General features: G+C 36.8%; 1 protein-coding gene across 6 annotated transcripts in view; it reads left to right on the top strand.

Annotated features, from left to right (window-relative positions):
• Positions 1–27,022, top strand: part of PDLIM5 (PDZ and LIM domain 5) — a 705,552-nt gene that overhangs the window by 60,122 nt on the left and 618,408 nt on the right. Inside the window, exons 4-9 of one of the 6 annotated variants that reach the window (XM_063310088.1) lie at positions 7,017–7,059; positions 13,112–13,128; positions 15,648–15,665; positions 17,184–17,356; positions 18,103–18,139; positions 19,769–20,703. In XM_063310088.1, the coding sequence (XP_063166158.1) occupies positions 7,017–7,059; positions 13,112–13,128; positions 15,648–15,665; positions 17,184–17,356; positions 18,103–18,139; positions 19,769–19,862 (382 nt within the window). In that variant the 3' untranslated portion in view covers positions 19,863–20,703. Of the gene's footprint in view, positions 1–7,016; positions 7,060–8,266; positions 8,695–13,111; positions 13,129–13,373; positions 13,825–15,647; positions 15,666–17,183; positions 17,357–18,102; positions 18,140–19,768; positions 20,704–27,022 lie in introns of those variants that run through there. The other 5 variants (XR_010068406.1, XM_063310085.1, XM_063310087.1 and 2 more) reach the window with 5 other exon arrangements.

Raw genomic sequence — 27,022 nt, 5'->3', positions numbered from 1 at the left:
TTGGTCAAAATGCATTGGACAGATCTGAAAATTTTGGCTTTCAATTTTAATGTCTAATAGCACCATCTACTCTTGAGTATGATATATGTTTGGTAGCAGTATTGTCAATAACGTATTTATCAGACTGTTTTAAATGTGCTGGAATTGCATTAATTTTATTCATGCAGTTTATATAAAAGGGTTTTTTTTCCTAACTACTGCTTGTATTATTCAAGCTATCTGCCATGTTAGTCATTTATTTATGCTTGATTTTATCTAATGCAGTATCTATTGGTAATGGAAAAATAAATTGTGTGGAAAAAAAATCAAATGTTATTTTGTACATGTTATGAGGTGCTAGTAATATACAATTGCATCCTGAATACCAAGCACTAAGAAGGGGGGTTTAGATTTTTGTATTCACTTGTCTCTATTTTGGTGAAGTAGAAATGAATACTATTCCCACCATCCAATGTTTCGTATTTATTATGCTGCACTGATTCAGCTCAGTTCATGCCTCCTGTCCAACTCAAAATACGTTGGTAGAAACCTGCCATCCGCTAAAGCCCCATTAGGTCTCCTGTGTATTGCCTTATTTACCCTAATAATTATGCAAAACAGAGAATTGCACCCTACTTTGTTTTCATTTTTCCAGCGTTGAGAAGATTGGAAACATTAGACCTGGCGTAATTTTTGTAATAGTAAATTTTATTAGGGTTCAAGAAAAGAATAAAAACCACAAAAAACAAAAAAACTACAAAGAAAGAAAAAAAAACTTAAAAAGTGTGGAAACACAAAAGAGATTTTTTTTTTTTCAAATTTACAAAAAGATGTGGCTTCCAACTTTTAATAGCAAGGTTATACAGAAATTTCCATAATCAATCTCTTACTCTGTATTAAACCAAAACACCACATTATTTCTATAAGTCATTACACTTTAACACATAATAAAAATCACTAAGTACAGTTACTCCTCCCCCTTATATTAAAATAAAGAAGAAAAGTTAATATAAACCTCCTAAACATCTTTCTCCCCTCCAAAAGATAACATCTATTTAATTATTCCCTTCCTACCACTATTCTATACATTTCTGTCTACCATAATAAGAATCAAATTAAAAAGCACATGAGTTGTCTGCCATTATACTTAATAGTACAATTTTAATGATCCCAATCTTAATAAACCCAAAAAATAAAGACAATTCAAAACAGTAATTCCATATCTTTAAAAGTGAATAACATCAATCAGATCATTAAAGCAAACCATATACTCTTTAGCCCTAATACAACAGTTTTAATAATTTTAATCTTAATAAACCCAAAAAACAAAGCCAGTTCAAAACAGTAAATCCAAATCCTTAAAGGCAAATAGCATCAATAAATCCTTAAAGCAAACCAGGTGAGCATTCTTTAACCCTTATCCCACTTCAGAATAAACCAAAGCAGTTACATATCCCCACAGTGTGCAGAGAGCTTTCCTCTTGAGAAAATCAAACAGGCCAACTGCCCCCCTCAGAGATTCTAGGTTCTTTTCATGGCATTCCACCAGGAGATCGATTTTACTTATGGCTTGCAGATCACTCTCTCCCTTAGATTTCTCCAACTCCATTATCCAGTCTTCATCCAGCATCTCGATAAAAATCCCAATCTCAGTCTTAAAAACAAAACAAAACCCTCTATCGCTCGTAAAGTCCTCGATTCATTCACCACATCCCCAACCTGCTGGCACATTTTAGATCTCATATTTTCCACAATGTCCTGGATATCTTGCATAAAAGCTTAATAGAAGTCAGAAGAAATCTATTTAAAATCCTGGTGAAAGTCAGAAAGAATCTGTTTGAAATCCTCCATGTCTCACAAGTAGATTACAGCGCCCCCTAAGAGCTTAACCAGTGAAAGTCCAAGATATGGAAGAGTTCCAAAGTCTGTTTACATAAAGTGAGAGTGAGATAGGAGGCAGTTCTCAAGGGAAAGTGAGAACAGAAAGCTGAAGGTTCAAATCAGCTGATTCGACATGTAGGAAAATGCTAATATCTTCAAATTTAATACAAAAATAATAACAGGAAGACAATTGTTTACTCTCAATCTTTGGAATTTCCTTTGGAAGGGAAATGAAATCAAAAACTTAAAAGATTTTTTTTTTTTAAAAAAGTAATCCCAAAAATAATGATAAGCACCAAGAGAACTACAGTAGCTTCTCCTCGCTGTAGAAGGCCTCTTTTGGGGTACGTATACTTAAAAAAAAATACAAATTGGTGATTTAGAAATGGGGTGGCCAGTCTTGGTGTCCCTTTAAGGCTACAGCGAAAGTGATGAAGTCCCTGCCTCCCAGCTGGCTCTTACCAGTCAAATGCAAAATGCCGTTTGTGATTTTCTGGCTGCAAGCAGCCATCCGGAGGACAGATGGGGTGATTCCAGGTATTCTCCTTGATCCGGAGAATGTTTCTGGGCTTCAGGAAAACCTGCCCGAACCTGAAGAAAGTGCATTGTCAGCTTCGCCCACTGAACCAGCAGGCACAGCTGTTCAGTCAGCCATTCCCACCGGAAGCCATACCTGGCATAATTTTTCACCTTCATGGATATGCCCCAGCATGCAGGCTTAGCAAAACTCTGTCTGCTCTGTACTCACTCCTATCTTTGTAGATCAACTTCTTTCTATAATTAAGTCAACTTTTTTTTCTTCCCACCCCTGTTTTTGCTGCTTCTCCTTGGTATCTTTGTCTCTACTTGTGTATAGCACTTCTGGTTTCTTTATAATATTTCAGCATTATATTTCCTGTATGCTAATTTTTTTTTTCTACCACTGATCTTGACAATGTCTAGATATTTGTAGACATTGGATCTCACCTGACCGACCTTGTTTAGTCTTAGAAGCTAAGCAGGGTCAGGTCAGGATAGTACCTGGATAGGAGACTACCAGGAAACTCCAGATTAAGGACTAATTGGGGAAATTTAAAAACATTCCAGTAGAAGGCAATGGCAAACTGCTTCCATATTGTTGCCAAGAAAACTAAGTGACTGTGTCCATGAGTTTGATTCTGAGGAGGCTTTATATGGTCTTGTGGCTTCTCTACAGCTGCACCATTACATTTCTGATCTTCTCCATCTCTTCTGTCAGATTCTTATTTTTTTTAATCCAGTGTTTATTCTGCTTGGTTCTACTACCCTAGCTATCCAATCTTTAATTTCCCGTTCTTTAGCTCCCTACTTGTAACAGCGTTTGGCCTATAAGACTGTGAGACCTGATCCTCAGTCTTGTGAGAAGAGCTTCTTTTGCTTAATATCAGGTAGGGTTCAGTGCTAATATTAGAAAATAAAACCAACAGCCATTGGAGCAAAAAATCACCAATAAAATGAGTACTCTGGTCCAATATTGATAAAATAGCTTTTCGGAGTTAGAGGAAGAGTTATAACCATACAGTGCCAACATAGAAAATTCTCTACCCACATGCCTACTATTATTCACAGTGTGCAGGTTGTTGTGTGGAAGAATGCATCCTAAAGCGGCTTTTTATTCCTGCAAAAAAATAATAATCAACGAACGTCATTATATAGATCCTTCAAAAATCTTGCCTGCAAACCAGCTTTGATATGTGAACAAAAAGTAATAAGCTGTAATGACAAAAAAATCCAAAACCTTTATTGGAGTAATCTCTTTCTTAGAATGAACACAAAAGAAAAATGTATTTTTCCAACATCTTCTGATCTGTTCCTGTTAGAAAGAATTTTGAGAGAGGGGAAGAGAAAGACGATTGATGCTGAAGTGAAGTCTACAAGCTTAGTTTTATGATGGAATATGGTAGGATCTTGTCGATATTGACAGGAAACTGCACTTAATACTGTAATTGTAGGTTGCAACCAGGACTGTCATTGTGATTGCTAAAATGATATATTAATTCTCCGGTTGTTCTCCATTTTTCCCCTCCCCACATCCATAGATGTAGTTCATGTAACACATTTAACCTGGTATTAACCCCCATTTTCTGTATTTCACAATATATTAAGTTATATTAACCATGAGCTTTCGGGGGGGGGGGGAGTTGATTTAATTTGTCAAGATGTCATTGTGCAAATGGCATGTAAATTGCATCATTTGCATGGTAATGCCATAGCATCTTTGTGATTTATACGAGATACCTGCGCATCACTTCTAAGCCCCAACAAAGCTATTATCACAGCTGCAGAGTTTTACTTGACTTGAAAGCATGTTGAATGAACACAACCCCTAGGAATAGAGCAACTTCAGATAACTTGTGCATATGGCAATTGCTGAAATGCTGGCATTGTCTGTGAGATTATGGAATATAATGCTTGCAACAAAACTGTATGGTAAAACAGACAACAGAAACACCCCAATGTTGCTTAGCTTTGTGCTTGAGTGGGGCTGCTAACTGCTGTCTTCTTAAGCCAAGTACAATCTCAGTAACTATTGTGTTATGTGCCTCTTTCTTTTCTATTCCCCTCTTGCATTTCAGCATTTTGCTTTATAAAGCAAGTTGTTGCTCTGACTTGAAACAAAGCAGTTTTGTCTTGAAGCAAACATTTCCAGATTGCTGAATGACTTGGCAGACAGAGCTCTCCATATTTGTTCTTTTTTAAAGTCTGAAATAAGCAGGAAAAGATGAATCAAACAGGAAAAGGTGAATAAAACAAGAATGTAAGGAATGAAGAGTTTGTTGGTTCATATTTCCTGTAGTGAAGGGCACCTTGTCTCATTGTATGAAATGGCTGATATATGCTAGAATGGGTTGAAGTGGATTCATTGCTTTGCTTTTTCTATATATCATCTCCACATTAAACAGGAAGAGAGTAGTTAGCAATAACTGTCGCACCAGAAACAATTGTATCAGTACTCCTAAAATCTACTGAATTGTTAACTATTTTTGCTAAAAAATACATCTGACTAATTAAGCAGGCTGTGATCTGAAGGCACATGAAGCAGCCCTGTTCTTTAACAAAATAATTTAGGACTGATGAGTGGTTGAGAAGCCACTAAGCTTTGTATTAGGTTCTCTTAAATAGAGTTAGAACACCAATATAATAAAAGGGTTATTTTAATAAACACCTGAAAGAGTTTGTCCTGCTGTTTATTGTGGCTTTCTTTTCTAGGAATTCATAAAATATGGTTGGTTCTGACGCAGACATGGAATTTCCAATTAGTTAATTGAGACTGAAGGAACACAGAGTAACTTTGCTTATTTCCTCCCACTTTTTCCATTCTTGCAAGAATACAAACATTGCATTTCCACTTTTCCATTGGTACAGAATTACATATACAATGCTCTTAGTATTAATCATGATTGGCCTATAGTTTTAACCTCTCAGTTTGACTAACTGTAATCAATGTACAGAAATGGTGTAATATGTTGCACCATTCCTCTTTCTGGAATAATAAATGATGAGTAGGAAAATGATTTACTCCTCTTTGAGATAATAGAAGAGAAAGCAATGCATGTGGCAGGGTCTACACATTTTCTCTTGGTGCGGACATTTCTCCTCTAAATTATAGTGATAGGCGACCTCTTTACACATAAGAAGCTAATGGTAATTATGAATGGGGCTTAGTTAATGGCTTAGTTCAGCCACTGATTTCAATCTATCCACTCTTAATCTATGAGGATCCAATAAATCAGAGCTATCATTTCTGCAGCGCAGGGCTGCCTGCTTGTGTTTATTACCTCTTGTTTTCACAGCCACATCAGTGCGTATGTGTGTGCAAGCAGGAGTGTTCAGCGTTATTCAATCCTGAGGAACAATCGGTAGACTATTTCAGGAATCTAGCCACAAAATGCATTTAAAAACATGCTTTTGTTTGAAAGTAATTGAATCAGCCCATAATATGTACGAAAACTGCTTTCAGGCCTTTTTTTCAGTACTTCTTTTCTGCCAGGATGAGTTCTTTTATTTTGCTTTACTGCAACCATAGCAATCTTGCTTCCATTTTTTAAAAGACGATTGGATGAAGCAAAGAGTTATAAGGTTTTTTGGGGGTGGGTGTGATAACTAGGGTATAAAACAAAATTCTCAAGTGTCCTTGAGGACTTATTTCGTATCAGGTTAATTTTGGGTATCGGTGTTGTGACTTAAAGCAGTGTTGGATAGTCAAGCTCAGAGCACCATTTATTTTTAGTCAGAGAAGAGGGAAAAAGTCCAGGATCCCCAGAATAATTTAATATCGTGTGGGTGAGGAATTCATTTTTATGGGACTTTATGACATCTCTTCCGCAAATCAATACTGCATCTTAGGCGCCCCAGCCATGTATTTCAGAAGCCATTTCAAGAAATCACTGTAACTTAAATTCACTTTAGAGCTGAAACAACACACTTACTGTAAAGGGTAACTACTGTAGAAGTTTTATATATTTTAATGGATGTGTATCTTATGTAAGAAATTGTAATCATTGGTTTAAAAGTAGAACCATAAATACAATAATAAAAAATTTTCAGACTCCTGAATACGGATATTCTGTACAAGGAATAGAAACATAAATGCCTGGGAAGAAGGCTGTACTTTTAAGCTCTTAAGTCTTTTACTCATGTAGCAACCTCCAAAATTCTCTGTCAGTTTTGTTTTAGGTGTAATTCATTGGCAATCTGTGCATCTAGTAGGAAGCAAAACCAGTTGGATAAATGAGATGATGCCATATATGTTGCCACTATTGTATAAACTGCCAGCAGTGTGTTTTCTGCTAGTTAATATGTTGGAGTGCAGTGTTGCTTTATAATTTATGCATGGAACAGTTGAGTGAGTTAGTCAGTTTTGGGGTGTAGATGCTTTGCTTTTCAAAACTAAATTAGGCTACTGACCTTTTGAAGTTTGAACTAAGACTTCGACATGTAGGAAAACTAACAGCTTATGTAAAACTTTGGATATACTGACAAGTCCCATTGATTAGTGTAGGTGAATTATTAAGCATGAATTAAATTAATGGGACCCCAATGTGCTTAACTTAATCTGCATTGTGATTTTAGAAGCTATGGGACTGTTGGATAGGTTGCTTTAGAAATTATGTGATTTGTTTCTTTTCCTCTTTCAGAGCACCTGCAGCTCCAAAGCCAGATCCAGTTCCTGTGCAGCAGGTAAGGGTTTCTTCCCCACTTCCTAATTATAGGAGAATCCAGCTGTGGGCAATTTACTCTTTCACATCTCTGAAATGCTCCTTTTAATAAATGCTGTTAATTTGAAGAGCTCTTCCAGTGCAACATAGTCCTGTTGTATGTCCATTTCATTCATGACATTTTGACATTCTTGAAATATGCTATCTTCCCTATCTGAAAATTTGGTATTAAGGTGTAAAGTACTTTCTGGCTATGACAGTCCTCCTTCCTGTTCCTGTTCTTGAATTGGCCAAGTTTATACTGGGGTGATAACAAGACTAATATAAAAGTTTAAGGTTTCAAAAACAAGAAATAAAATGGGAAGTATCACAGTTCTTACAGACTTTACTTTGAGGTGAACTCAGCTCTTGGGGACTTCATAGACACCTCCAGCAGCTTGTTGGTAACAGTAAAGAAGTGATTTGCCACGATCTTTCCAATCCAGATTTTTTTTTTTTAAACTTCCCAATCGAGTCTACAGTCCTGGAATTTCCTGATTCATCCCCATCCAAATACTAACCAAGCCTAGTCCAGTTTAGCTTCCAAGCCTAGACAGAGTTAACCAAATGTTGCTACCTTTGCCTTTAAGTTAATCTAAGATAGCGATACATTTTAAATGAGGGGAAGATAAGGTTAGGTACACTGAAGAGGCTGGTTATATCCAATAGAATGTATAAATTATTTCTTTTTCTCTGATGTCAGAGTTCTACATGATGTCAAACTATTTTTGAAACCAAGTTCTAAAAAAAGTTGGCCATATGTCACTGGGAAGGAGGGGCATTGTTCAAATACAGATCTGTCTGAGACAAGGGAAGCTGATCAAATAATCCTTTAGTAAGTAAATCTTACTATGAGGATTCTGTCTTTTACTGATTATCTGCAACCCTTGCACTGGATGAGCGCCTTTTTTCCCTTACCTGTTGGAGCTGGGTTACAGTGAAGTTTTTTGGCTAAAATAGTCTTATGAATTTAGGGCTACCAGCTCATGCATGTTAATTTTTTCTTTTCAATGATGCATGCCGTGTGATGTTGGCAGTTAGAGCTTTACGGCCAAAGTTATGTAGTAGCAACCTGTCAGTCATCGATTGATGTTTCACAGTGAAACTGCTACAGATGACACTGATACATTTTGCATGTGTGTGCACGTGTGTGGCTTTCTTGTGTATTTTTCTGTTTTTATTTCACCTAGGTAGAGCCTAAGGACCTAGTTAAGCCTGTGCCCATTGCATCTCCAGTCGTACCCAAAGTTTCATCCACAACCAGCGTGGCCTTCAATAAGGCTCCGAGGCCCTTTGGAGCTGTGGCCTCCTCCAAGGTCACTTCCATTCCGTCACCATCATCTGCCTTCACTCCAGCCAGTGCGAACCTTCCATTACGTGCTTCCCCGCCACCCCTGGCCACTGTCACGGCTCCCCCATTCACTGCCTCAGGAGCGCATGCTAATGTCAAATCTAATGCTGACCAGCGTTCCCCCGTGCCGAGTGCTGCAAAGCCTGCTGTTAATACCCCATGGCAACCCCCACACAATGCACCTTTCAACGAAAATGCCCCAGAGTTGACAGAGGGGCAGCGAAGCGGATTCAGAGAGAACCAGGGTGACAGTAAACAGCAAAATGGGTAGGTAGTTTCAGGGCATTTCTGTCCTCCCATTTTAAAGGTGTGAAAAATGTTTCCTCAGCAATTCATTGCTTTCTCTTTCTACCTCAAATTATAAATTTAAAAAGTCACAGTAGTTTATAAAATACGCTTTGGGCAGATCTATATACAACAAAAGTATTTGCTTTTATAAACCAAATTTATAATTTGGTGAGAGTGCTGGATGTTCTGTGCTGGAGATGGTCAAATCCTCTCACGAAGCCGCCGTTCACAATTCACAGTTCAGAATGACTGCTGTACAAGATTTAAATGTATAGCAAAACTGCATCCTTTTGTAGATGCATTGTGGTTTGGGTTTTACCAGGGAAAAAAGGGTGACCTGTTGTACAAAATGTTCCTTTTCACGTTTCTAGACAAGCATTTTCTGTTCTATATTCCACACAGTTTCTTCTTCTCATCCTTTTTACTAATATGGAGCTTTTTCTCTACTTAATGATTTTCCCCTACAGCTTTTGTTTTTATTCGTCTTCAGTTTTTATTTTCTTTTTAAACTTGCAAGTATATCATGTTTCTTGGCTAAGTTATCAACTATATTGACTTGTAAACATAATAAATACAGAGAAAATAATTAGGCAGGGTTTTCCCCTAAGCTTATATAAGCCTATGATGTATTGCGACAAGAATACCCTCAGAATACTCACGGTACTGCAATAATCTGAGTAGGTCACAACATCTGAATTGAAAGAATCACAACATCTGTCTGTTAACAGAAGATTTGACAGTTCTTTATGCTAGATTTTGAAGTCCAGCAGCATTCCTTGTGCTTTTTTTTATGACACAAACCTTGGTTTTTCTAAAGAAGGCAAGAGATATGCAATAACATTTTGTAAAATTCCTTTGGAATTGTGAGAAGTCATTTAACCAGTAATGGGAATATGAAGGGGCAGTTATGTACTGAGATTAGTCACACCTCATTCTGAGGAATGACACATGGTAGAAGGAAAGCTTGATCTCTCAGGAGCCATGTTTGAATTTCTTATAGTTTATTCCCCCATGCCCCCGTTTAGTATGGTCTGCTTAAAAAAAAATGGCAGTTCATACTTCTGTACTTTATGCAGCTGATTGTCAAGTATGAATCCCCAAGGACTGTAGTTCTGGCTGTTGAAAGAGATACAGCAAATCAAGGATCTACGTGTATGAGCTTATGAACCCTCTGTCAGTTTTAGTAACCATTGTAAGAATGGATCAGAATCAAGCTTAACCCCAACTAAGACTGCAGCTCAGTTGTCTCGCTATAAAAGATCAGCCCTGGAAATATAAGAGCAGAAAGCAAAGGCACAAAGCAAAAAAAAAAAAAAAGTGGGAAACCAAAGCTAAAAAACTATTTCACAGATTTTCAAAGTTACTTAGGCCTAGATCTAAAAGAAAGTTATTCACCGAAAGGGCTACCAAATACGTTGCCTAAAATAAGCCATTATATTCCAATCTGTACGTATTTATTCAGAGTTGGCTCTATTGAAACAATGTGAATAGGTCTCAAGTTATAAATTGTTGAAGAAAAAAGCAATTGACCTTTGTGTTGTTCATATTTTTTTTTCCTCTGACACATTTCTTTCAGCAAAATTCCTACAGTGCGAAGATCTCACCCATACTATGTTACGTAGAGGGCATAGCTATTGTTACTACCCTTAAGGGCATAAAGTTGTATGGAGCCACAGCTGTCTAAAATAGAGAGGATGAATTCCTGACAAATCTCACAGTACATATATAAATATATCTTGGCAGTGCTTTGTAGCCTTCCACAAGGGCTTTTGCAAATATGAAGTATAGGCCTGCCATTCAGCTGCAATCATTACCATTCAAAGATAATTTATAACAACTAAAATAGCTTCGTACTAAGAAGACTCAAGCAAACTCTTCCCCCAGGCAAGATCCAGCTCCCTACTGGAGGTTACAAACAATTTCCTCTACAGCTAATGTATGCAGTTGTTCCTATTGCTTTCTGAAATTCTGCTGTGAAAAAGCTTTTGCCAACTATCTGTCTTGTATAAAGCCCAGACATTTAGATCTGTAAACAGATCTCTATTTTATAGGTTGGTTTGTTAATCAGTGTGGTTCGAATTGAAGACTTTTTTGAACCAAGTTGCCGAACTACATGAAGTTTTGGTTATTCTTAGTTTTTGTATTTCATAATAAATGAAGCTAGGATGATCAAGCCAGGTATTATCTCTGTTCTTTAAAACTGAGTGAGGTTTCCTGACAAGGTGAAAACTCTGAAAAGATGGTTTCAAATGATCCTTGTGCGGTTATTTGTGTAAGAAGAATTTGCTTGCACATGGAAGATCTAGTGCTGATTAAACAGCAAGATGTTGCACTGTCCTTTTTTACAAATATATTTAGACCTTAGTAATATAATCTGCTTACTGAAACAGTCATAGACAGTAGCACATACATCTATTCAAGCAGTATAGTTTGAGATTCAGCTCAAGTCATTAAAAAGGCCTTACCTTTGTGCCTTGAGGAATTACTTGCAGAAATTAGAAATTAATTCAGGGAGAGGAGTAGTCAGTTTGCCAGTATATAAAATGAGAAGACCATGGCTCTTGCATGCTTAAATGAAATATTCTCATAAGCTTAACTGTGAAAATCAATGCTAAATAATGGTTTGTATTATACAGAGCATGCAGACTTTTAAAATTGCATACAGTTGAACATGCATATAATTACATACAATTATTAAGTATGCATAGGGGTACAAGCCTGTTGAAAACAAAATGACTTACCACAGGGTAAATATATGGGGAATTATACAGAATTGGACTGTTTAATATTTCTAGCAGATAAATAGAGACAGATATAGATATCAGTATCTTCTCTGTTTCCTAGTTATTTTTCCAGCCTTTTTGACCAAGCCACTGTTGTTACCCCATATACCTGATTGCGTACATCCTGGGGAAACTCGTGGTTGAGTTGGGACTTAAAGAGCATCTACTAAATCACTGTGCTACAGCAACTCTGAACAAAAATGTATCATAATGGCTCAGCAGTTCTGAAAGTCTGGAGTACTTGCCTTGATTCCAGTTCATTTAAATTGAAAAGTACAGATTGAAAAGTACAGATGATGTTGTAGCCTTTGTCCAGCATTGTTGTTGGTCTACATGTTTTTGCATTGAGTTTGCCTAGTTTTTCCAGCAAAACTACTAATGTATAATGCAATGAGGATTTTGTTTATCAGCCACTTGTCTGAAGAGTCTGAAGCTGATTAAGACTGAGGAGTAACTGGACCAAGGTCACCTAATAGGTTTCTGTAGCTAAGGAAGGACTAGAACCTCCCCGGCCTTGGTCCAGCACCTGAACTACTACTACATGCTTGTTCTCTATCTATGAAAATACAGCAGTTTCAAAAACTAGATGATTTAAGTTAGGTTTGTTGTACAGTAGTATCCATGATTACTGGTGATTTATTTTCCCCAAGGACATGTTATCTTGTAAGTGCATAACTGTATCTCTTAACTAAGAATTGCATTTAAGTGTAGGCAGATTAATATAATTAATCATATTAGGATTTGTCATGTTTGACTGTAGAGACAGAAACAGCTATTTCCACTTCATCAGTATCAAAAGTAATTCAGTAAGAGGAGCTCCTAGTGGATGGATTAGCACTTCTTAGCCCCAAATGAAGAAACAGTGTTTTAGTGTCCTGTGCAAATCAGCTACTATGTGGTCAATAAGTGAAGTAAAGTGTCCAATCTATCCCACTTCCTATAAATCTGTCTTACAATAAAGAAGAGTGGCCCTGAGTTTTGGCAATTACAAGGGTGAGAACAACATACATGCCCAACTGAAGAACAGATATTCCAGGAGGGAGCTGGAACTGGATAGTAGCACAGAGGTAAAGGCACATCTTGAAAGACGTTTCTGCTGTGGGGCAGTGAATGACTAGTCCAGTGTTTCTGAAACTTGGAAGCTTTAAGATGTGTGGACTTCAACTCCCAGAATTCCCCAGCTGACATCACTGACTAGTCCCTTCTTTAAAAAGTCCAGAGATGGAGAACTCACAACTCTCTAGGTCAGTGTTTTTCAAAATTGGCAACTTTAAGATGTGTGGACTTCAACTCCTGGCTGCTGGTTGGGGAATTCTGGGAGTTGAAGTCCATACATCTTAAAGTTGCCAAGTTTCAGAAACACTGGACTAGTGGTTTGCTTTTTAAGCAGCTGCATGTGTTTTTGCTTTGTATTGTGTTCTTAGTCCATGCATGGAAATTATACTTGCATTAGACTGATCCCATGGGTTAATCACTGGATGAATGGGTTAATTATATATTTTGCTTCAAAATGTATGTAAACACATGGACTTACATGGTTTTTGGGTATGATAGAGTACAGAATTAGGGAAGTTGCTGTAATAAACATACTGATTTTTGTTTTTCCTTTTCAGATTACAACAGTGACAAAGTTAGTATCTGTGACACTAGAATGCAGTTGTATTTTGTGCTTTTGAATAATTAGCATGTGTGGCTATACTATAATTAAAATTTTGCAAAATAGAGCCTTGGCTTTTAAAGTAAAGCAATACAAGTTGTTTGAATTTTCACCAGTGTGTGGTTTTATTTACAATATTACATTTTGTCATATGAGTTAACTGGCAAACAGAGATAATAGCAGTGAATGAGTCTCTTTTAATGTCTATGATTAGACATTAAAATAGGTGATTTTTTTCACTGAGGTAGTCAAATGTTGCTAAATACAACAAAAATAAAGACATGTATTGAAATAAAATTTAATTCAAGGATTTTTAAGCCTCTTTCTCATCTCTTCTCTACTCTTCCATTGACTTAGGGAAGAAATATATTAGCTATGACTTTATCTTAGCTTGTGGCACCACCTTGTGGCATGACATGGTAGCTGCTGGTAAAAGTCAGCAAGAAATTCTTCTAGAAATACCAATTGGAAACTCTGTTAGCTATACCTGATAGCTAATTTATGATTAAATGAAACTATTTTTTTTCTACTTGGCTTTAATATCACAATTAACTTTTATTAACTCTTTTTTGCTCCCGTTTGTATGTTATCTGTACTTGAACATCCTGGAATCGTATCCATTGTTTGTCTCTTTTCTGTCCCTCATTCCTTCAGTAACCCTGATGAGGTGTAAGTACTTCACTAATCTCTCTCAGTGCTTGAGCTACAGTATATATAAACTAATGCTGTATTCTGTAGGTACACTTTGAATTAACTCCTATTTCCTCTCAGTTTAGGGAGGGGGTTTTTTTAAGTACTTTTCGTTTTTAAGGAGGAGGCCCTCGGTTCGTTCTCTCTGGTTTGAGGCGGTGGGCAGGTGGGGGGACAAAGCCCTGGAGCCAGGAGGAGAACAGAGCCAGTTTGGTCTAGTGGTGAAGGCAACAGACTAGAAGCCAGGAGACCATGAGTTCTAGTCCCGCCTTAGGCAGGAAAGCCGGCTGGGTGACTTTGGGCGGGTCACTCCCTCTCAGAGGAGGAGGAAGGAGTATTAGGCATGCTCCCCACCTTGAGTTATTTATCAAAATAATAAAAATAAAGCTGGAATGAAAAAATCTTTTTTAAAAAAAGTATGCTGTAAATTAACTTTCTCCAGTCACTGTCCTCCAGATATGTTGAACTACAATGGCCATCATGCCTCTTTGGGGTGTATTCCCATGAGGTAGGAAATGATTAGAATAGTCGGCATTGTAGTCCAGTAGTGGAATTGAGAAAGACACTACATTGGGAAAGGTTACGTCTGAAAAGTATTTCCTTCAGTATTATAATAGCTTCCTGGAGAGGTTTTCAGTCTGTATTCCATGGAGTGCTTGGTGCTCTCTGAGCCTTGTTGTTTCTTTGCAGACGTTTCATTGACAGACTAGGTAACATCTTCAGTGCAAAGAGGGAGTGGGCCTTGCTCTCAGTTTGTATACTGAGACAATCAACCAAGCAGCAAACAACAGCCCAATCAAAGAACTCCCAAGGAGAGAACAACACCCCCACGAACACAAGCAGGGCAAGCCACGGTATATAAATTGGGAGCAAGGCCCACTCCCTCTTTGCACTGAAGATGTTGCCTAGTCTGGCAATGAAACATCTGCAAGAAAACAACAAGGCTCAGAGAGCACCAAGGACTCCACAGTTCAACCCTGAGCTACAAATATTCGCTTCAAGTAGTTTGTATTCTGCAATTACTGAATCCGTTGGTAAAATAGAACTGCAATATCAGAAATTTTAGGGGGGAGTTTGAAACTAAATGTCAGAAGAAAAGTCTGAATGGCAAGAGATGCTCCATGGTGGAAGTGATGAGTTCCTCTGCGATAGAAATAGAGATGGAAAGGGCACCTGGCCGGGAAACCCAGGTGACTTTTTCCCTGGGGAGGGAAATGGATTAGATGACCTCCATGGCCTTTTTGCACAAGATTCTATAATCCTGTTCAGGTATTGCAAAGAAGTAGACAAGTCACAGTGTAAAGTTCTGCTGGTGATGAAAAGCCAGTTCCACAAGCAGAGTGCGGTCTCTTATAGTTGGGACCCTTTGTTTGTTGAACAGTAACTGCGAAGGATCCCACATTTGGAAGAAAAAGTGTCAGTCTGCCCAGCAGGACCAAACAGGATGTTTTTTGCTTCAGGAGTAATTGGCCACGTGCATATGATTGTTTTTGCTGACTCTGTAAGCTCACTGACATGTTGGGGTTTTGCTAATTCTCCTGAAAAAAAGCAGTCCTCATCTTTGTGCCAAGCTTAAGCGGGAGAATTGAGGGGGTAAAATGGTAGGGGCTCAAGTAAGGCAATGCAGTTTCTTTCTTGGGAGAATACAATTATTATTAAATTATTTTATTTGGTGACTTGCTAGTAATAACAGCAGTTAAACTTAATACTCATTGTTCTTTTGTTTTTCTGTTCTTTCTTCCTCCTCTTTATGCTGGACTTCCTTGTATTCTGTTGCCTTGCTCTTTCTGATACAATAAAAGGAAAAACCCACCTAAACGGTAATAGCCAAAATCATGCCTGTTTGGAGCTCAGTATTATGTGCAATTTTCAGCTGTGGCCTGTATGTGTGGTCAGGGTGGGAGTGGGGGGAGGGAGAGAGGTGGTGTGATAATTTACAGCTTGTCTGCAATTGTTCTGCATATCCATAACTGAATTTTGCACTATTCCAAATTCTTTTTAGATTAGCCTTTCTACCAGTTTCCCTATTGACTTTCTCTCCTTATTCCTCCTTACTAGATAGTGGTAGTAAGATTCCTTCCTTCCTTCCTTCCTTCCTTCCTTCCTTCCTTCCTTCCTTCCTTCCTTCCTCAATACAGGGCTCAAAATGGTGTTATTTGTCATGGCCTATCTGTTTTGTGGTCTTGCTATACAACAAAATCCTCCCAGTAGTTCTGTATTTAAGAATTTTTTCCTCCAATTCCCCTCTTTACCTTTACCTACTAAAGAAGGTGTCCATATGATGAAGAATGACATAGTCTCAGTCCAGTTCAACATTGTTAGTGGACCATCTTTACCAGTTGGTCAACTTCATAACATTTTTTAAAAAATTATCATTAAATTAATACAGAATGCTATATTTTACAATAGATATAGCAAGGAAAGTAAGGAAGCACCAGAACCATTTCTGCACAATATTTTTCTGTGGGAAAATGTAACATTTTTTGGTTTTCCTAGAGGCCAGTATAGGTATATATGGAGATGTGGTGCATGTGGTATCTTATTAAGAGCTGTTCGTTGAATTAATTGGAAGGATTCTGTGGATTGTTAGTTAACTTTCATGCATGTTCTGATACAGAGATTGGTTGCAACTTATGATTCTTAAAAAAGGAAATGCTGAAACCTGGGTGCCATGTGCTTTAATTTTAAATGTATCTAACTTAAAGGAATAGTGTCCTGACTAAGCAAAGATCACGCCGAGACGAAGAGAAAGTCTCTAGTGTTTTATTTACTGCTATTGTAGACAGAAAATCCTACCAGACTGAAGAAGTGTGGGGAAACCCAGACAGATAATGTCCTAACAGCCAGGAACCACGCTGAGACAAGGAACTGGTCTCTCATGTTTTATTGCTTGTACATAACAGGAATCCTAACACACTGAAGAAGCGTGGGAAAAACCCAGACATATAAACCCCAAAGCTTAAGGCGGTCCCGATCTGTGTCTCTTTGAATGGCTGCCCAATTCCTCAGTGCTACGCATGCGCTTAACAGTCTGGATGGGAGCCCCCTGCTCGCCATCCTTACTCATGACAGATAAACCTCAAAACTCAAGGCAGGTCTGTTCTGAGTTTCGTTGAATGACAGCTCAAAGTCTCTAAACTACGCATACGTTTCCCCCCTGGATAGGGGCATCCTCCTGCTCAGCATCCATACTCATGACAAATAGATCATCTACTCCAACAAGATTTGTATTAAATACAGATCCTTAGTATCTTGACCTTGATCAGTGTAACTGAAGAGTCAGTATCATCAAGTTCTCTGTCACTTACTGGTTTTACTATTCTTCTTCATTGTGTTAGTCCACCACGGAAACACATTGTGTACAGAAATACAGAATTCTTCCATCCACCGACTCATAGCAACAACAGCAAGAAGAGACTGATTGAGGATACTGAGGATTGGCACCCAAGGACAGGAACTACTCAGTCACGTTCTTTCCGGATCCTTCAACAGATCACAGGCACTGAACGTAGTAAGTAACTAGTTGGTACTATAATAACTCAAGGTTCATTAAATATGTATGTGTGTGACTCTGTATGTTTGTGCCTTCTTCCTTAGTTTTATTTTTTGCATCAAAAATTATATAAAATATCTAGGTGGACTTTTTGCCAGGGTTAGACAAATCTATCCATTTGTTCAGTTTCTTTTTTTCATTTCAAAATTTAATTCAGCCTATTTCCACATGATTGAGATTTTCTTTAAAAATGCATGAAGAATATATGCAGTTTTATGCACATTTCAAAGGGTGTTTCATTGCCTGTATTGGTTTGAAACTGCTTTACTGTGTACGTTTGTTCTCATTTTAATGCAAAATAATGTAATATAAAATAAAATGGAAGAGATAAGTATATATAAATATTACATCCCTGGTTGTGCCTATTTTAAAAATAAGATATTCTTTTCGCTCTCTTCATGAGCTACAGAGCAGATGCTTTGAAAGTGATAAAATTTTCAAAAGCACTTTGCAGTATGTCGTAGTAAGTGGTTTGCTATATGTAATAAATGCTGACGGATTATAAAACTCAATATCTTAAATAGCAATTTAAACTGTGGGCAGGGTATACTACTTATGAACATTTTAGAGTATTATAAGGCTAATAGAGTATCATAAGGATATATTAGATATTAGTCTCATCATAAATTAAAATAATGATTTCATGGATCAGTGGAGAAATAACAGCTTCATGGAAACTGAATGAATGGCTTATTTTGTTGCAGTGAAAGAGTCGGAATCAGGGAATCTAAAGAAGACAAAGTAAGCTAATGATTTCATTTAAAAAAAATATGTTGCATGGTTTTGCTTTGATGGTATCTTTAAAATGTTACAAGACTCTTTAGTCTTTCAAAAATCATGGACATTTTAAAGTTCTGGTTCCTGTTTTTATTGCATGTGGTTTGAAAATAAATTGGGATAGGCCTAGAATTGCCCATTTAACATCTTTGATTTTTTTAAAATGAATTTGCAGAAAATCAAATAAATAGATAGACATGGAAAGTTACTAATAATACTTAGGTAAAAATGGAACCATGTCAGTGATAGAAAGGGAAAAGTGAAAAAGAATTGATTTTTAAATATTAGAAACAGTAACCAGAAATTTAGAGGCAATTGTTTATTCTTTTTCAAATGCTTTTGGAAGTTTGATCTTTTTGTTAGACTAAGTAGATACAGAATTATCTGTTTCACTACTGACATGTAGGCCAAATTCCAATTTTTTTTAAAAAAAAGTTTTTATGACAAAACTAACAAGAATTGCAATGCTACTGAATCGCTATTAAAACATGACATTACCAGTGAGGTAGGCTACTACAGTTCCTGACATGTCCAGATTTCTTTAGCTTGTGAATATCTGAAATTTTACTGTGTCTTGTATCTGTCTTAGGCTGGGAATACCCTTATTTTTTCCTTTTTCTTTAGAAAATGTTATTATGAAAAATTGTATGCTGCTCACCATTACCAAGTTTTCCTAGGACAGCTTACACTGATCACAATATAAAAATATTGAAGCCAAAACAATAATTACAATATATGCATAATAGTAGAATCACAAAGCATCTGTGAAACACAAAATACAAATATTTAAAATATAAATCTTTTGTCTGGTGTCAGAAGGACAGCAAAGAAGGTGCAAGGTGTACAGTGTTCCAGAATAAAGGAGTTACCATTGAGAGAAGACCTGTGCTAGGTAGCTATTTATCACACCACAGTATGAGGTTGCACCTGGAGCAGGACTTCTGAGGATGACCTTAGAGAAAAGATAGGATCATATGGGAAGAGACAGTATGGTCTTGGTTTATTTTAAAAACCAGCATTTAAATCTTGAATACTGTACAAACTTATAAACCTATATTCTGTGGAAGAGCTCTCAATCAGAATAAGTTCCCTCAGTTATCGCTGGCTGGTGTGCGAGCATGTTCTGTAAGATACTGCGGAACTAAGTGCTTGGGATGTGTGGACTGTGGAGTATCTTGCTTCTGCAATTGTGCTAGCACAGATGTTCATTGGCAGTGTTAGAAATAGCACACAGACTTTTTGGTAAAAAGTTGAATTCTGCATCAAGGTAAACTAACTGCATTAACTTTACACAACTTACCTTGCATAACTGTGTGTTTATTAATCATGGGAGGAACAGCAACTTCTGTTCTGGCCTTTGAGAGTCAGCAGATGCTGGCTGCTTATTTTCAAGTGTCAGTTCACAACCAGAGGAAATAGAAATTGGCTTTCTCATAATGTTGACAAGTTTGTACAGGAGTGCAAGGACAATTAGTGTAAACTCAGATTGCTAATCCTGCGTGAATTCTGCATGTTGTGGTTTGTCATGTACAATGGATTGGGATGCAGGCCTCCTTCCTCTTACCTGTCTTCTTCTGTCACTTCTCTCTGCAGGGAAAAGATCCCACTCCACATCATAGGCCCTAGATACACAAAATTACGTGACTGGCACCATGGCGTTTCAGCACGTGTCCTTAATGTCCAATGATTTGCCAAGTCCTAAAATATGAATGATGAGTCCTTTTCTTCCTCTTTTCTTCCAAATGCTTTGCAAAGAAAGAAATGAAAAAAGCCCCAGCTTTGAGAAATTCTAGCCTTTTATATATCATTTTTTTCTTTAAAAAATTTCCTATCAGTGTATTAAGAATGAGATGAACATGTTCTGGTTTAAAGCCAGTATCTCTGTAAAAACCATCATGCAGGTGGCACAGAAGATTCATAATGGCTTGAAAAACAAGGGTGCCCTTTCTGGCAGGGTACCTGACTCTTAGCTGAAAAAGGTGCTATGCTAAGGTACAGAGAAATAAAAAGTTACAGAAATGCATACATTGGAAAATATGCATAATAAACTCTTATTTAACTGTCAGTGTGCACTTCCTATGTGGGTCTGGTTGGATTCAATAAAATCAATGTTTGTTTCCTGTGGTGGATATATTTTGGAGCAGGATGTAAATGTTTTCAAAAGGCTAAAGGAAGAAGAGGGATTTTTTAATGTTAGTTAAAGGGTCTTAGTAATAGTTGCATTATACAGCTCTTGCTCTACTTGAGAGAAATGTTGCTGTGTGTATACGAGAATGCATCTGAACTCTTCTGGACACAGATCCAAGTGAAAATTATGTTGTAGAGGAGCCATGTAAAACAGCAAAGGAAAATAGTATGAGTTAAATGAACATAGGTTTTATTTATTATGGAGTGGATTGTTTCGACCTTAATAGCACTTTTGATCATGCATATTACTCTGTAATATAATGTATTATAGCAGATGCATACTCATCTAATTTATGCCATGTGGAGTTCAAAACTACTGAATAAATATTGTGCTTAATTTAGTTTCTCTTTTTTCTTTATATTCTTTCAGAATTTGCACACATGTGTACCATACATACATTTACTTGAAAACATTACTGGAGGAGGCATAAGAGCAGTTTTTTGCAGTAAGAACAGGCTGCTGGAGAGTGATCTTAAAGAAAATGTGCACTTCCTCAGTTCATTGTTACATTTTTAACGTTTAAAGGGAACCCCCATCTTTCTTACAAGAACTTCAGGGATAAATGATTTGTTTACATTCATGCATATAACAAACTCAGATATAAGCTTTGAGGTGAACTGCCCTGAATATGAACATTTTCAACATAGAATTATCCTCTAATATTCCTATGTCTGTCACCTAGTTTGTCTTTTATGACAACAATTGTTGCTTTCTATTTGTTGATTCTCTAGGGAAAGTCAAACAGAGAATGGAGATCTGAGGTAATTCAGTTCTTTGACATTAACAGCACATGTGCACAAAAATTACCAAATACAATGGCAAATACTAAACGGTGCTCATTGTGTGGTTGAACTCAGAACACCAATGCCTAATACTTTCTTCTTAAAATCTGTATTTTACATGTTCTTCATGAGAGAGTTAGTTGCTCTGATACTTCATTGTTTAAATCATGGAATTGTTAAACTTGCAAGTATAATAAAATGTCACTTCTCTTCATAATGCTTAGGCACCAGAGTAGTCTTCAGCTAGTACACAAAAATAATGCAATATGGCACAGTGGTCTGCTTTCTAATTGTCCCACCTTGCTTGTGAAACTGTTAAAAGTTTTGTAAATGCTATTGTAGCTTTTAATTCACAACTATGATTTTTCTACAATGCATCCCAGATTTCAGATTTTTAGTCATGCTAAGAGTACATTTCTGTAGTTGTATGTTTAGTTATAGACTGCATATACCTCTATCATTACCCAACCTTAGCTTTAGTTGTATACTAGTGTTCTACAGTAGCATTGGCTTAAAGACAAAGTAAGTCCATTCGGTATATATACATCAGGAAGCTTCTAGATGGTATCTCGCTTCTCTATGAATTGACTGTGTAGTTTTACATAGATGTCCCCATCTGCATTATGCGAATCATAATATTGACTTGCAGGATTAATGTAAGGAAAATGTCCTGATGCACATTTGAACCCTTGAAAATGTGTTGTTATATCATCATACACTATGGGATGAACACTGGTTAACTGAAGAATCTATGGTTTTCTGTTATAATTGAAATGTTGCTTTTGTTGGTATTAGGAGGTCCTGAAAACGTATTAGGGATTCTGCAGGTATTAATGGGAGATATTTGGGAGAAATCACCAGTTTCTTGGCCATGATAAGTACTGTTCTCCAGGTTAACATTTCTGTTGACTATTTAGTGGAATTGAAGATGGAATTCATGGCACATCTAGAAATTACTTTAAATCAGGGTTTCCCAAATTTTATATAGAGATAGACCTTTTTTTTTTTCTTTCCAGTACTTTTTTTGCAGTCCCAAAATGTAAACATTCATGTGCATCAAATGATGGGTTGGGCTTTTGCACATGAGTAAACTAAATTTTTAAAGTCTTAGGTTGCCCAGTCCGCACTGTGAAGGCTTCAAAGGAATGTTCTCTTTTTTCCCTCTTTCCCCTTGAGTAACTGCCACACGCTGGGCAAAAGCAAAGAGAGAAATTATTTGTGTATTTTCTAAGGACCAGGGTTTTTTTTTTGTTTGTTTCCCCCAAGGACCAATACCAAGCTGCAAGCTGCACTTCAGGAAATGTTCTTCAGAGGGTACTTAGTTACTTTGTTATCATTATTTTGGAGCTTTAAGCTGTTATTTATCGTGGTTTTTCAACGTTTAATCTTGTACTTGAGCCATGTTAACAGAAGGCAATAAGTAGGCTTTATAAATTAATTTTCACAATAATATGTAATTTTTTTTTTCCTGGCCTATCTTTTAAACCAGAGTAATTTTTTTCCAACCATGTATCATCCATGGGGTAGGCCTAATTAGAATGAGTAGGATTTGTACAAAAATTTGCATAACAGCAGAAGTACAGACTGAATTCTCCTTTGTTTGCCACATGGTACTGCCATTATTGTAATAGGACATTTGTTATTTGGCAATAATTACCAAATTCTCCCCCAGAAATTTTACCAGAAAAATTATGTCAGATAATTTCATTTAGCCTTCTGGTGGCTGTCTTTCATTTTTGAAGCTTTGTAGGGTCAGGAAGGTATGATGCAAATCAATCCTGGATCATTTTTGTTTTTCTTCACTCAGAAAGAATGCATTGCTTTTGCAAAAGTGGGAAAGCACTGTTTAATAAAGGTGTTTTTCCTGTAATTATTCCTATGTCTGTCACCTATTTTTCTTGTACCTCTTAATACTCACATCCTTATTTTTTCCCTAGTGCTGTTTTAGGTCAGTCTGTCTTTTCTCCTTATATGTCTTTCCCTCTTCATAGCACGAACTATTTTCATCTCTGCATCATTGCAGTTCTGCACTCAACTCTTCTTCCCTGCAAGCAAACCTTATGGCTTGATGTAATTGAGTCATCCACTTGTCATCAACAGTCCTTAGGCAAAAATAGTGATATTCACCAAAAGACTTGCCAATCACACTCCTCATTGGTAGATAAATGATACCAGCATTGAACAAATAAAGGCTTCTAAATATCTAGGAATTCCTTCTCAGTCCTTCATAGCTTGGAAGCTTGGAGGGAAAAATCCCAAAGCTGTCATTAAGTGAGCTCATAGGACTAAACCTAGGATTGTATTTTGAGAGTCAGTGGAGGTGGTTACCCTGTGTCCATTGCCATTAATATGTTTTAGAGCTAAATTGATTAATCTTTTGTTGTATGGCTCCCATACTTGCCTCTTTAAAGATGTAAGACATATTTTAATGGTACAGTGAAAAACTTTAATGTCCATTCCCCATGGATCTTAGAATGGTCCTGATTTTGTGATAACTGGAATCAAAACTTGCCTTTAAAGGAATTTGTATTAGGCTTTACCACCTTAGGCTTCGGATTTTATTTATTTATTTAATCAATCGATCAATCAATCTTTATCCCACCTTTATTATTTTTATAAATAACTCAAGGTGGTGAACATTACCTAATATTCCTTCCTCCTCCTATTTTCCCCACAACAATGACCCTGTGAGGTGAGTTGGGCTGAGGTAGAGTGACTTGATGTTCACAGAAAGTTTTGTAGCCCCCTCAAGTCTTCTGGATAATTTTTTTTACTCAGTCACGGAAAAAAGTTTTGATTAGTTTAGTATGTATGTATGGATAGCCATGGGTTGTTACATCTAGTGACATAACCCACCTACCCCCAAAAATGAAAATACGACTAAAACAAGAGACGTTGATTCAGCCCTGGCCATGCACCTTCTACTGTTTCCCAGCCTGGGAAAAGGTATTGATTTTAATCCTATGCAACACAGCTTCTGAGTTCAATATCTATTGTCATTAGGATTTGAAGAATCCATCACAAAATTAAACATCGTATTCTATATACCACTGTGTTACCATTTGAAAGAATGGAGAGCCATTCAGTTGCATCCAACACTTTTATGTGAATTTTGCATAGGCCTGTATATTTATTTATTCATTTTCCTGTCACAATGAAACCTGGATCCTTGTTTGTTCTGCTGAAAGACGTGAGGATTGTAAAGAGCTGCCAAATTCTGTTTGGTGTCAATTGTTATCCAGTATGTCCCTTCTCAAGCATCGGGGGTCCCCTACCTCCCCTACTGATCATGCTCATATCAATTTTAATGCAAGCACAGTATTTAATCATTACTCTTGCCTTTTTTTTCTCCAAAACCATAAACCTTTCTACAACCTGATTCTCCCAGATCTTTACGTCCCATTGCTCCTACCATTTTTTCCTTCTGTTTCTGATAATCCTTGACTGCGCCTTATCCCTGTTTACCAAATTCGGTTATTATAAAGCTAGTTTGCCAGGAATCAGATGCAGATGTGTATAACTGTCAATACTGATGGCTACTGCAATAGACTTGGGGGGTGGGGGAATCCAGCCATTTACATATCCTGGCTCTGTAGGGCAGAACAAACATTAAATTTGTTTCTTTCTAAAGCTAAGATTCTTTAAAATAAATCTGTAATGTATTTGTTTGCCTTACTATTACTATTTTTATTCTACCAAAAACTTGTATTTTCTACAGTAGCTAGACTTAAAAACACAAGCATTCTGTATTATTATTTCATATAAATCATATCTAGAAATCTAATGAATGGACCAGATGCTCAGCACTCCCATCTTGTAGCCACTCAGATCTGTGAAATGCCTGAAGAATTTCAACAATCGGCACTACCACCACAGGTTCAAAGGTTGGCTCCTCTTTTGTGATTCCTTCAATTCACAGGTCACTGGCATGGCTAAACTTTGTTGTGAAAACTCATTTGTACCATGTAGTAATACAACCATTAATAATATCTTAAGAAGTCACAGGTATTCTTGATTGGGTAATTACCACATTTGAAAGTCAGAGCACTATGTTTATCATCACTTCTACTACCAATTACTACCAATAATTAGACTCAAGGCCTTGGGAAAAACTACGGTTGATTCCTTTCTATATAGAGGGCACATTCACACATAATAATATTTCATATGCTTTGTGTTTATTGCATAGAAAGTTGCTAAGCGGTGAAGAAGATCAAGGGAACTTACTGTGATCTCAACTGCTAGGAAAAAGACAGATTATGTTATTGATGCTCTTCTATTGTGGGGTTGAAGTGGGGACACAAAGTGGTATTAATGTGCCAAAGCGACATGACACATGGTCTTGGATTTTTTCTATCTATCTGATTGGCAAAAATGAAACAATTTCTATTCTAGATCTGATTAGGTCTGCATGCTATCCCATTTTTATTGAAACTTCCAGTATTTTGAGGATGTATTCAGAACATTCAAGTGTGAGGTGAAACCTGGGCATTATGAGGATCTGCTGTTATTTTATCAAACTAAATATTATTGAGTATTGAACTGCTCACACAGGTCTGAATTGTGTGTGTCTACTCAGTTTTGAGTGTTTTAGAAGAATGGTGGGAACTATATAGAATGTAGCAAACTTCAAATTTAGCACGCGTACTTATCAAGTGTTTCACTCTATCAAAACTCACGTAATCTTGCAGTATATCCAAATAAATGTTTAGTTTTAGACTTTGAAAAAAAAATCTTTGAATGTTTGACTTATTCTCTGATTGGGAATGGAATGCAAACAAACTCCAGGGCAGAAGCAAATTCAACTAGTTCCATGACCATAGAACCAGCTGTTACTACCGTTTCTTCTACCACACTTTCTGGACTGAATCTTTCTGCTCCATATTTCAGGAGGTAAATAGTTCATAGTTTCTTCAATATATATTATAATGTGTTCTTTATTCACCTTGTTTTTCTATTACAACATGTGTTGCCTAGAATTGAACAATTTCATTGGTAGACTTCCAGAAATTATATGGAAATATAATAATAATAATAGCCATAATGTCTGAGGAAAGTTTATATTGTTCTGAATTTATACAGTACATGAGTAGCAATAGGATTTCCACCACTTCTAAAAGATGCCAAAAATTACATTGGAGAGCCATATAAAGTTAGAAAATTAAATGTCAGTGGTGGAACCAGATGAAAGATTAGTCTTTCAAATTAGTGGTACTTCGTTAGACATAGTCCTCATTTGTTCCAGTAGAGCTAATCTAAATGTGGAAACTCCATAGGTAGCAGTGCCTCCCCCATCTTGACTGATCTCAAAAACTTAGTAGAGTCAGCTTTGGTTAGTACTTGGATCATCTGGGTATTCCAAGACATTTGGATAACTAGGAAATTAAAAAAAAAACTTGGAAGAACCTTCTTCTGTGTATTGCCAAAAATACTTGAATGGATACCATCAGGAGGACTTGAATTTGATTTGAATTTTTATCTTTTTAATATTTACTAAATCTGGAGATAATACATTATAAAGAATGAAGAGCTGTAAGGGTGAACTCAGAATTTAGTCTATCCCAGCATTTTATCTTCAGCGTTGACCAACTAAATATTTGTGGAAGGGTAAGGTAGATATAGCATATAGCCAGTATTCTAAAGGAGCAATTTTTAAAAACATTTGTATCTGAATTACATACCGAACACTTGGTGGGTGGGTGGCGGAGGGAGGTAGATAGATAGATAGATAGATAGATAGATAGATAGATAGATAGATAGATAGATAGATAGATAGATAGATATTGCTGTACCAACATACAAGTATTAAGATTTAAGGTCAAACTAATTTTAATTGCATTGTAGATCCATAGCTAATGTTAGAAAGCTTTATGTTCT

This window comes from Candoia aspera, chromosome 8, assembly GCF_035149785.1.
Source record: "Candoia aspera isolate rCanAsp1 chromosome 8, rCanAsp1.hap2, whole genome shotgun sequence".
In the NCBI taxonomy this organism is placed as follows: domain Eukaryota; kingdom Metazoa; phylum Chordata; class Lepidosauria; order Squamata; family Boidae; genus Candoia; species Candoia aspera.
The sequence above is the reverse complement of the archived record's forward strand: the minus strand, read 5'-3'. Positions and strand labels throughout refer to the sequence as shown.